Genomic DNA, 12,769 nt, shown 5'->3' with positions numbered 1-12,769 from the left:
CAATAGATCTGATCGAAAATTTCAATATTATCGATGAAAGAGTAATAATCATTTTTGAGACAGTATGAGAGATAATTATTTTATATATTTTACGCAAAAATTTACAATTAAAATAAGTGCAAAGAGATCCTTATCCAATCAAAGTGGATATTAGTATTTAATAATATTTTTGCGTGAATTTTACAATTTCCAGTTTATGCAAACTATGTACTGATTTATCGATCTTGCAACATAATCCTAAATTAAAGCTGAAATGCGTAATATAACAAATTAAATTGACAAGCAGTTTAATGATACTGACGCTAATGAGCATCTTAAAACACTGTAAAGTTACAAAAAATATAAATACTTAAATAATTGTATAATTAAATATAGTTGCTTTAAGCATTCAATTATATTACTGAATAAAATAAAAACTTTTTATTAGATATATTAGATACTTCAACTTAGAATATATTTGCCCGATTTTATCTATTACTTTCCGAAACATATTTTGATATTCATTCAGATATCGGTCGAGTCAACTTGAATGGAATTCATTTTCCTATTTCTTCAAATTGTTTTCTAGCTTATTGGTGACAATAGTATACAAGGTGGTTCATCTTGATCCATCCAGTAAAAAAGCATTTAAGACAAAAATGTTTCAGACAAATATTGCTCAGTTACAAGAGGAAAAGAAGATGGTGACTTTGAGAAGATATCCTTAAGGTCAGGTCAAGATTACCTAAATTTTTTTTAAATAAAATTATATTAATTTTTTTTACATATGATTCCTCTAATTATTCTGCATATAAAACTATTTTGCATATCAAACTAGACACAAAAAAAAACCAAACTAGAGACACAAAAAACCAATAGAGTTTACGAGATATTTTATACTTTATTCTGGCACATTGACATGAAATATTAAATATCTGTTAAACTGTTACGCTTAGTTTTTTAATAATCATATTTTAATACTTTTACGAACAAAATAATGAGATGAATCAATTGGTTTAAAGAAAACACATAGTTGCTTATTTAAAAAATTATCTATTTTGCTTATATAGGTATATTTTTTAAAGCAACTATGTAATTTCTTTACAAAATTATATTATTTGTAATATTATTATTGATCTAAATATAAACATATAACAAAATTTAAAAAATCTTAAAAGAAAAACATTATTTTAGTCCTTATTCTTTAAAGTGACAAATATGATTAGTTTTGAAATAGATGTATGTGTAAGAGATAATAACTTTGTAGATATGAGATAATTATTTTATATTTTATACAAAAGTTTGTAATGAAACTTAAATATTTCAAGCTCATACATTTATTCTAATTTTAATTATATAATTAAACAAAAGACTTTATATATCAGACACTTCGACCAAGAATTTGCCCGATTGCATTCATTTCTTTATGAGACATAGGTTCTAACATTAATCCAGGTACAGGTGGAATCATTTCTAAATCACGTAGTTCATTTACTTTTATCTTTAAATTGCTTCTTAGCTTATTAATGGCAGTATCACATTCTTTCTGATCTGTAATGTAATGTATAATATATAATGTAAATAATACAGATTATAGAAATTACAGAATGTAAATTTTCTTGTTTTGCTTGTTTATTTGAAATTACCTTTTTCAAGTAATTCTTCAGCTGCTTTAGACGACATCTTTAAAAGCAACGGTCCTATTGTTATCCAAGTTTTTTCATGCAACTGTTTTTGAAGTGCTCTCATTCCAACACGATCATCGTTTCGTCTCTTGTCTAGAGCGACTATTTCCTCTCGATCAGTGAGAATTTCACCAGCTTTGTTTTCAACTTTTTCTAAGTGTTCCAATAATCTGTGCTGCTCGTCCGCCATCTATAACAAATTAATAAATGTATCATTTTTTTGTATATTTTCATACTATATAAAAAGGTTCTTATTCGTTCTATATTTTAATGAAATAAACTTTATTTTTGTATATTTTAAAAATTTTTATTAGCATATTTAGATATAATTAGCATGAGATAAAAAATTGTACTAGTAACATTATGTAGAGAAGTAAAAAATACTTCTATTAAAAGTATTAATATGAAATATCTTATAATAAAAAAAGATTGAGGATAAACTTACAAGTCTTAAATATATAACAACAGTAAAAGTTATATTTTCATTACATTCAATCTTGAAATAACATCACATTCAAAATAGAATTATTTATATTTATTTTAAGATAATGCTATACGCAAAGCTCTTTCTTTTCTAGCCTCTCTGTGAAGTAATCTTTCCCTGTCCCTTTTCTTTAAAGGTTTCTGCTTTGGCATTTTGGAGTTAATGGCAGTTGTATCGCCCGGCTTAAAATGAGTAATCTTATACTCATTTTCTATTAACTGTCCCAATCCTTTGCGATCCATTTTTAAACATGTTTTGATGGGATATTTTATTCCTTTCCCAGAAGGACCAAGACCAGCTTCTTCGTCCCATCCTGTATTCAAAAGCATTCTGTATCCTTTATTTTGCCTCGATATTCCATACATTACATATTTCAGTTTCGGCTTTGTGTTAAAGATGTGTAGAGTTGAACTTTCGTGTTTTTGTGGCGTTGTTTCTTGAAAAGTCGCTTTACAGATTTCACAATAAAACGCTGCGTTCTGCTTGAGTTGTGTTTTATCTTCCATAACATTATCTTTATTATGTTCCACTGATGATTCTATAGGCAATGATCTTACTGATAAAGTACTTGTATTATTTATATTTGGAATATTTGCAGTTAACTGATTAATACTGCTTATGGAGTTAGACTTCTTCAACAGCGCTACTATATTCAAATAATTTTTTTTTAAAGCTAGTTGTGCTGCAGTAAGACCAGACTTATCCCTAGTTTTTTTGTTAGCCCCAAGATTTAATAAAAATTGCACAATTTCTAAATGACCACAGTAAGCAGCAGACATTAATGGAGTCCAACCAAAATCATCAGACGAATTAACATTTTCTGTTGTCATGTATTTTTGCAAAAACTTTAAGTCCTTTTGCTCCACTGCTTTTAACAATGTATTGACTGTGACTTTTGCTAGAATATCATCGGAAAGTGTATTCTTTTTTGATTGTACAATAGAAGTTGAATTTGTGTTGGAATTGTCTTGGTTTCCAGTGATTTTTAACCTTAAATTCTTTAATCTTGTTGATGGAGTATTGCTGTTACTAGTTTGCTGAACAATTTCTTCATAGGCAGCCTTTGCTTCGTTACCTTGGAAAGTCAATTGACGAACGTATCTCTCTGGAGATTTATCCTGTACATTAGGTGACTCTCTGACGAAGGTCTTCCACGGTATATCGATGTTGTGTCGTATATGCAGCCACTGTTGTAAAGGCATCTTTTTTTACGTCACGTTGTCTTATACTACTGGTACATGTTCTTTTCTTTAGTCGTTCCCTTGTTGAAATCTGTATAGAATCCTTATAAAATATCCTATCATCTCAGTTCATATTTATCACAAATAATATGTTCTTGCGGTTTAAAACGTCGTAAAAATGTAAGTACAAACGATGAGCAACGTGTTGCTCTATACCTTATTGCCACAATAGAAGTTTGCAAAACTTGGTAAAGACAAAATAAAGTCGTGTCTCAAAAGAGTATACAGATCTGGCGCGTATTGTTCGATTGACAGACGATCGAGATGTTATGTTAACGAGATAATACGTCGATAGCAAAATTTACCTTTGCTTCAACGCGCTATCACTGCAATCGTCTCGCCTGAACGTAGTCACATAAAACGTAAATCACGAATAATTCACAATTAGGTTATGTACGCCAAATATTCTCTAGAGGCTCTAGAGAACCCAATGTGGGGAATTTAGCACTTAGGGCGACAAATCGAAATCTACCCGACAATTTTTAAAGCGCGTTTTTTGAAAGCGATTAAGTAATCAAAAAATTTGTAAGTGTGAAATAAGAAAGTTGTTTAAAACTTGTTATAATTTTTATGAGATATCTTATTCTGACATATTTCGACGTAAGTCGCGGAAATATTTGCTCATAAATGAAATCTAACAAGAGAATCTATAGTGTAATTCTAATTCTCTCTCTCTCTCTTGCACTTTTTGCATTTAGCGTCTTCTCATCATAGTAAAATTACCTATTTATTTAGGTGTTAATAATATTTTTAAAAAACAATATTTTTACAAAATTCATATTTAAAAAATTATTTTTTAAAAATATTATTGACGTAAATAAATAGAGATAATTTTATTATAAAATTTTTGTATTAAATATTTTTTAATATCTCGAATGTTTCTGAGACATTACGAAAAAAATCTAAAAATCACTTTATCAATAAGGATCGATAAGGAGTCATTTCGCTCCTTATTAAAACTATTTTTCCGCCTCAATTGATGTTTTCTAAATTCTATTTATTAAAATCTATTTATGTGTAAAATAATCTATATGTATAAAAAGTTTTATTAAAAATTTTAATGAAACTTTTTATACATATAAATTGCGTTTGAAAGCCTCAAAAGTTTTTGCATTTAAAATGAGATAAATACATATTTAGGCATTGAAAAGAAAAAAAAGCAAATATATTGAATGCAAACAATACAAGCAACGCTAACAGATCAATTTTTAATGTCCACAAATTTGTCTACAGATTTCTCCAATTGCTTCTATAGAAAACGATAGGTTCAAGAAATCAGAATTTGTCGAGCAAAACGTTGAGAGAGGTTAGGTTAGGTTAGAAATTATTGCCGGCGGTTGCGTGACGCATGTGGCGTACATGTTCAGGTACATGAAATTTTTTAACTTGTAAATGATAAAAGCTATCATTACGATTAAATAAAAACATGGCTTTGCCAATTTGGGCGAAGGTAGGAATTGGATGGTACGTGTGCACAGTATCTTGAGAAAAGTTTCTCACGTCTGATTTTTGCATATCACGTTAACGTTAACCTAAAAATTAAACTGGTTATCATGCCGATAGAATAATTTCGATTTATGATTTTTGACATTTATATAGATCGAAGATCTCAGATTTTGCGTTTGCTAGTCTATAAAAAAAAAACATTTTAATGTGATCTTTATTATAGAATGATGAATTTATATTTTATAGGTCTGTAGCCACTGTTCTAGGACTTTATTCATTTGTGTTGTCCAGGAGAAGCATCAATGCTCAGAGATACGAAATTATGAAAGCTAGACAACGATTGCGCGACGTCAATATTGTAGATTAATTTATTAAGAAGTAAAGATTTTTAAACAAAGAAAGCGCAATTGTAGAGTACGAAGTTGGAAGAATGGCAGCATTACCACAATTGGACGAGGATAAAATGAAGCTGGTGCAGGATTTAGAAATAGAAATGATGTCAGACATGTATAACCGTATGACATCTGCATGCCACAGAAAATGTATAGCACCAAGATATACTGAGGCTGAACTAGGCAAAGGAGAATCAATATGTTTAGATCGTTGCATCGCTAAATATTTAGACGTTCACGAACGTATCGGCAAGAAACTCACACAAATTTCGATGCAAGAAGCAAAAATTGCAGAACAACCAAAGACAAGTTAATCTATTATCATTAATTGTATTTGATACACTTATTATGTATTATAAGTTGTCTTTAATCTTGCTTCAGTTATGACAGTTTACTAGGATGTGTCCTAAATTAAAATTAATGATAAACTGTAGTATCATTCTGTACTTTAATGTTTTAAATTACGAATAAACTAAATGTTATAACATGTTACAAATTTTTAATTTTCCAATTTATCAAATATTTAAGTACATCATATTCTTTTCTTGATTTTCTTAAATATTATCATTTTGTTGAATTTTACTAAAGTGGTTTATAAGTTTGTTAAACTTATTTTGAACAGATATTTATCTGTAAAAAATATAAGATATTTAAATATCTATAAGATTTATTTGCGTCATAAAGCCTTGGGACATATAGATCACTGTGATGAATAAATACATTTACAAATAGTTTATTCTTCAAAATTTCATACAACACAATTTGCAAATAATAATGCATAATACATTACCTAAATTTTTATGAAATTTAAATAGCAGAAAAATTTGTCTATTACTCCTATTTCACATTTAACAACTTTTATTGATTATTCAAAATATAGCTTTTGTCCATTCAAAGTAATTCTCTTTCGTGTATACTTTTAGACACACTTTTGTGTCATAGAAAAATTTTTGTTTTGACAATATACATATACAATAAGTATTAATGCTAACAATACAACAAGAACACAATATATTAATTATTGTAAAAACAATGAATGAATTTATGGCAATGTGACAGAGTATGTACAAATTTAAATGTTATGGATTCTGAACAAAATTGAAGACTTAATTGAAGGTTTCTTGTAGTCCTATTTGGCAAGATAATATCCGCCGTTGTTAAGAAATAAGTAGTAAGAATAAATGGTTTTTTTTTGTTCTTGTCTAAATTCATATCACATACATAATATTTCGAAATATATTTAATATTAACCAGCAGTTTTATCTTTCACTGGACGAATTGTTGCCAACGCCAAAGTGTGCTGGCCACCACCGCTGACTCGTACCACTGTCTTTCCCTCTAACTGCTTTCCCTTAACTAATACTGGTTCCTCGACATCTTTTACATCTCCCGTTCCAAGATTTCCATTGGTTCCCATACCCCATGAATATAAATCACCTATTATAATAAAAATGGAATCTTATATACGTGAATCTTTTATTTTTTTAAAAATAGTTGATTTTATACTACATTAACACTTCATATTACCAGATTCCGTGACGGCAAAAGATTCTCTACTACCCGCGCCTATGTCAATACATTTAGTGGAACTTAAAGCAGGAACTAATGTAAGTTCTTCCGCGTCTGAGCAATTAGGTCCAAGACCAAGGCGACCATATTCTTTGCGACCCATCACAAAAACTTGTCCTCCATCATCCAAAGCTATGGTATGGTGTTCTCCACTACTGATATGTTTCCATATTTTACCACTAAAGGTTTTTGATATTTGTGGATGAAAATGGATATCATTGTCCTTCAAACCTAAAATATTTTCCAACAAATGCGACTTAAAATTGTGTGTGGAAAATATACGATTTAAAAAAATAAGTTTCTCTTTTTTTTTTAAAGAAACTTATTGGACTGCGTACATGTGATACACAATCAATAGAAAATAAAAGCCTTTAAGATACCTTTGTCTTTCTAAGATGCCCCTGTAAGCATTAAATTATTGTATTACTACTCTAGTTCTGTCGGGATTGTATTTTAAAAAAATCTGAAAAATCAATTCGACGTGCAATTTTCGTATAATGATATATGTAATATCGAATTATTTAAGCACTTAAGATCTAACTTTGATCATTAAAGGCTTTTATTTCCTATTGGTCTGTCTTTCTCTTACCAATTTGGTGGAAATTATTTAAACCGAATACATATAAGTCTCCTTTTTCATGTTCCTTAGCAAAAGTACAGAAATTTCCAGCCCATATATCATCAAAATATAATTTCTTCCTGATTTTAAATTCAACTATGCCTGGAGTCAATAGCAGACCTATTCCTTGCCGTGTATTTCTACTGGCTGTACGTGCAGCTACTCGTCCTAATTGTCCTTGTTCACCGCGTCCACAAGTATATACACGTCCATTTTCACTAAGAAACACTAAATGATCATTACCTGATGCTATTTTGACAACTTTTACGTCAGGTAATATTTCTATAGGGAATCGCTCATTTCCTTTCAACGTTAATCCCATAGAACCATGTGTATCCTATTTATAAATTTATCTCACATAAATGAGGTTTTCTTTTAATTAACACTGATTAATAAAAATAATAATTTATAATAAAATAATTTCTAAAAGTATGTTTTACATATTTTTATATAATTTAGGAAACCATAACATAATTTATATATTCTTATAAATTATATTTATAAAAATATAGTAATATATAAAAGTAATAATTCATAAAAAGGAATGATTATTAATTAATAGAAAAGATATACCCTAAATGTGCCCCACGCAAATACTCGACCATCATCTAACAATGCAGCGGTATGTGAATCTCCTGCTGTCACTTGAATGGCTTTACCAGGTAATTCAACTATGCCCGGTACTGTCTCAGATCCTTCCTTGGTAGTGTCTCGTCCAAGCGCCCCCTCGTCGTTACATCCAAAAGTCAATACTTCTCCTGTATTTCTCAGACATACGTTATGCATAGCACCAGCAGCTACAGTTATAACATCTTGATAATCAGATATGGCTGCTGGACGCATTTTCTCAGTGACATCTTCTCCTAGACCAAGCTGTCCAAAATCGCCTTGTCCAAATACAAGCATAACACCACCAATTGAAAGCGATCGTAAATCAGGTTTTACACTTAATCCTGTACAAGACAAATGTATGGAAATTAAATTTATGCCACACAATCTCCTAATAGAAGGACAATTGATATTAATTTGTCGAGCATTTTTAGAGAATATCTTTACTTTCAATTCCAACAGAAAAAGAAATCGAAAAATATATTTTTATATTCTTACAAAACATGTTCTTTTGGAAGGAGAGATTGCATGAGTTACGATATTTAAATACGGGAGAAAAAATGTTTTCGGAGTAAAACAAAAAATTGCTAACTAATACCTTGCTTCTTTTTGATCTGTTTTGGCGCCTTGTCCGTTTGTACAGGGGCTTCGGCCGTCCGTTTTGTGGATTTTCGTGGCACTGCAACATTTTCAGGTTAGATTCGAAAACATTCTCATAAAACGCTTATCATGACTGTCACCCGCGTCTCGGCGGGCGCTTTTAACGTCAATATTTATATACGTACTTACTTTTGCTATTATTTTTCGCGGATTGCTAATATATGTTATCGTTCGCTCCGTTGGCGCCAAAAGCCACAATGCTCCAAACCTCGTTATTGTTGCGCAACTCGTGAAGTACGTCGACGGTCGAGGAACAACCCGGCTTCAACGCCGCCAACCAGCGCCAACAGCTGCTTTAATCGTTACGGACGATTCTCATTGGTGGATTTGAATACGATTCACGCATGGAGAACCGGCGGAACGCTAGGGAATGAGATAAAACGTGTGGTGATAAAGAGGTTAATTGGTTGCCATCCAATTGTTTTTTGTCGTGTTCAGCGTACTACTTCATAATTGCGATTGCCCGCCAAAATGTTTACCATCTCTCGCAACTCATTCGAAGTTAATCAAAGCGAGTTTTACGCTCATATTCATAGTCAGACCTTGTACTTAAGGCTTTCTTAAACTTTAGATGCTCAGTAACCAATGAAATAATTCGTAGAGCATCTGAAGATAAATTTAAGGAAGCCTTAAATATAAGGCCTGAATATGAATGCGGGCTTTATGTATATAAGAGCCATTTTGACTTCGTTTAATTTTAATCGACGATTAACTTGATCGGCAGAATTACTTCACAAAATAATATCTGTAATATACAGTTCGTTGTTTTTAATCTTTTTTCGATTATTAAATATAATTCTATTAATTTTAATTAAATTAATTTGATAGCTTCATTTGTATTGCTTAATAAAATAGTGCTAATTAAGTTAATCAGAGTTGTTCGAAATGGCCTTTAGTATTTAATCGTAGGTGCTATTAATAGAAAGTTTTGTAAGCCTCGATCTATAATAGCAGCAGTAAGCTCTTTGTTCTAAGCTTTGAATTATAACGTTAATTTACTCTAATTGTAAGGTCTAATAAACTAATTTGTAGTTCGGATCTAGTTAGTTTACTTAAAGCTTAATTAAGGATTATGGCTTAACGCAGCGCTAGAACATTTTTTTGCTGGAAAAACTTTACAGTTTAAAGCTTAGACCGAAAGGCTATAAGTAAGACTTATTACACCTATTAGAAATCCAGACTAAAATATTATATCTAAAAAAGGTTTAGGAACAGATTTTTTGCGTGATCTGATACTACTTTTTTTTTCATTTCGCTTCTATATTTTTGTTGGATGAAGAATAAAATTCGCACATTCTGATATTCATAATATTTATGCACTTTTATATTTTAGTTAGGAGTTGGATCGAACTTGACAATCGGCATTCATACGAGTTTGGTAAGTTCACTCGTAAAAAACATTACGACCCTGAGATAACAAGAACGATTAATATTTTATAACTTCTCGCAGTAAATTAATAAACGAAGGCGGACGCAAATATTACAACATTTCGTAAAACCGGCTGCAATACATTAAGAAACTTTCGAATTCTGTGGTTTAATATCTTAGATCTTAGAAGCCAAGATTAATGTTTTTTGGTTTAGCAGATTAATAACTTAGGCCAGTATTCATAGTCAGTTCTTATTTTAAGATTGTCTTAGTAATATCTTAAGATGCTAATGCGATCGACTTTGTGATTGGATTATGACATCTTAGGGCTATAATACTTAAGACGGTCTTAAATATAAAAACCAATTATCACAGTTATACAAAAATGGACTTTTTTTTTTAGGACCTGAATAAACGTGTTTTCCGATGGATTTTTGTTCGCTAAAAACGAATCCGGCCACGGAATTTGCCTAACACGTCAAGTTTTTTAGAAAATTAAGGTTAAATGTACCAAAATTGGCATTTTTTGCCATATTTACCTTCTTTTGCGGCCAAGTTTACATTTTTTTCAATTTCGTTTACGCTACTTTAAAGTGCTATCTTTTAACTATAAAATAAATTTATATTCATGACGATACAATTATATTACAATGCGTACTGTCAGAGATTCCAATAATAATTATGTTTCCAAATATTTTTATTGGACAGGAACGTAGTCACGCACTTTGGCACTTTAACTATCCCGTGAAATTGTTTATTTCTTACTATTATAATTCATGTACTTACATTTTATACATATATAAATAGTAATAATCATATTATATCTATTCAACTAAGGCTGAGTTGTTCCATCTTTCGGTAAATTTTAGTTCAATGTCTTACTCTCTTATGTTCTTACTCTTTTACTCTTTTGTTTATCCAATAAATAAATTAACTCATAGTTTATTTAAAGATAAAACAACCGGCCCTTAATGATTTAGATAGTATATGCTAATTATGCATATAAAAAAAAATCGTACTGTAATAGATATAAATTTATTTTATAGATAAAAGATAATATTTTAAAGAGAGAGAGAGAGAGAGAGAGAGAGTGGCGTAAACGAAATTGAAAAAAAGAAAAATTTTTTTAGCCGTAAAAAAGTGGTAAATATGGCCAAAAACGCCAATTTTTGCCTCAGTTTAACCTCAATTTTCTCAGAAACCTGTCGAGTTAGACCAATTTCGCAGCCGGATTCGTTTTCAGCGAACAAAAATCCATCGAAAAACACTTTGTTTATTCAGGTCCCAAAAAATGTTGAACTGAGTTACATGACTACTGGCCTTAATTTCGCAGAGATCAGTCTTAAATTATATGATATAATCTAAGACTAGTCCGCCTTATCTCTCTGCATATATAAGCATTTTCAATTTTAGATTTTTAGGATAATCGATACTTTTTCTCTCTTTCCAAATTTACGATCATTAAGATCCAATTATATTGCACCAACGATACTTCGATTTCAAGTGAAGCTTAAAAAATTCTCACTTTCTCTTTTTAAAGCCGAGAAGGAGAGAAAGATAGAGAAAATTTTAAAACCTCGCTTAAAATCGCAGTAATATTAACCGATGCAATCGGGCCTAACGACAACAAAGATAACAACAGCTCGAAATTTGTCCATTTAAAACTGTTTTATATTCACGAAATATTATACACGATTTGATCATAAATAAGAGCTTGGGTCGACATGCGCATGTCATTTAACCCATTTCATCCCACATTTTATTTAAACAACATTCTTTTGATGTTTTTCTCCATATGACTACTCCATATGAAGCATCTTTTCAATTTTTTATACACATGGATTATATGTATATACCTACATGTGATGAAAAATGTTTTAAATGCTGCATATATGGAGGAAAAAAAATTAAAAAGATGCTATCCTATAAATAAATAGGACAGTGGGAAGAAATGGGTTAGTGCAAGCAAACGAGCTACTTTACATTGCGACATTAAAAAAAACTGCCAAGCAAAGTGACCCTGTGTGTCTGTGCCCTAAAGGCCGGTTACATCATTTCCGGTTATTTGTTAAGTGTCTACTGTGTTTGGTCAATTTTGTTTAACAACAAATACCATTGATCAGTTTAAATGGAATAATCGGCCGATTAAGATAAAACGGATAAAAAACAGTTCTAATTTTTTTACGCTTCTGAAATTCTTTTATTGGTGATCTCTTGAATCTTGTAAAAATAAAAATAAAATTAACAAAACTATATTTGTAAGTATCAAATTTTATTTTTGTTTTTGCGATATTCGAGATATTATCGATAAAAGAATTTTAAATATATAGGAAGTTAGATTCTGATGGTAATATTTGAACATTTTGAAAAGGGCAAATGTCCATTCTCATGATAATATATCGCAAGTTTAATCGCCATCGTTTTTCACGGTTCCGTTTTCATTACTTTTGTCATTTATTATCTTTATTGTCGTTCATTTATCTCATTAATTTTGTTATTTGTATCCGTCATTTCTTCTAATTATGTCATTTGTTATATTAGTTGTGGAGCATACGCATCTCGGCGACGTGAGTGAGGGTCCTGCGAGTATCATGAATTCACCGACAGTTATAGCGTTTTTCATTGGCAGAACTAGTGCTTGAACACAAATCGAATAAAGATGTATGTTTAATAAACATACAGGAACGAGTTAAACCGTGAAATTCTCAATACATTT

The 12,769-nt window shown here is 30.4% G+C and overlaps 3 protein-coding genes across 3 annotated transcripts; 1 reads left to right on the top strand and 2 right to left on the bottom strand.

Annotated features, from left to right (window-relative positions):
• Positions 1–1,332: 1,332 nt before the first annotated feature.
• Positions 1,333–3,682, bottom strand: LOC108731609 (G patch domain and ankyrin repeat-containing protein 1 homolog). The gene is made up of 3 exons (XM_018462008.1): positions 2,217–3,682; positions 1,626–1,854; positions 1,333–1,530 (listed from the first exon to the last, which is right to left on the bottom strand). The coding sequence occupies exons 1-3, from the start codon at positions 3,348–3,350 to the stop codon at positions 1,361–1,363; spliced, it is 1,533 nt and encodes a 510-aa protein (XP_018317510.1). The 5' UTR covers positions 3,351–3,682; the 3' UTR covers positions 1,333–1,360.
• Positions 3,683–5,183: 1,501 nt separating this feature from the next.
• Tim10 (translocase of inner membrane 10) lies at positions 5,184–5,646 on the top strand. The gene has a single exon (XM_018462004.1). The coding sequence runs from the start codon at positions 5,266–5,268 to the stop codon at positions 5,539–5,541; it is 276 nt and encodes a 91-aa protein (XP_018317506.1). The 5' UTR covers positions 5,184–5,265; the 3' UTR covers positions 5,542–5,646.
• A 518-nt stretch (positions 5,647–6,164) lies between these two features.
• Positions 6,165–8,947, bottom strand: Rcc1 (Regulator of chromosome condensation 1). The gene is made up of 6 exons (XM_018462000.1): positions 8,814–8,947; positions 8,623–8,703; positions 7,989–8,368; positions 7,386–7,752; positions 6,755–7,027; positions 6,165–6,664 (listed from the first exon to the last, which is right to left on the bottom strand). Coding segments are annotated over exons 1-6 (1,293 nt in total). The 5' UTR covers positions 8,815–8,947; the 3' UTR covers positions 6,165–6,473.
• Between the last annotated feature and the right edge of the window lie 3,822 nt (positions 8,948–12,769).

The sequence above is a fragment of the Mycetomoellerius zeteki genome, unplaced genomic scaffold (assembly GCF_001594055.1).
Source record: "Mycetomoellerius zeteki isolate Tzet28-1 unplaced genomic scaffold, Tzet1.0 scaffold135, whole genome shotgun sequence".
NCBI lineage: Eukaryota > Metazoa > Arthropoda > Insecta > Hymenoptera > Formicidae > Mycetomoellerius > Mycetomoellerius zeteki.
This window is presented reverse-complemented; position numbering and strand designations above follow the sequence as displayed.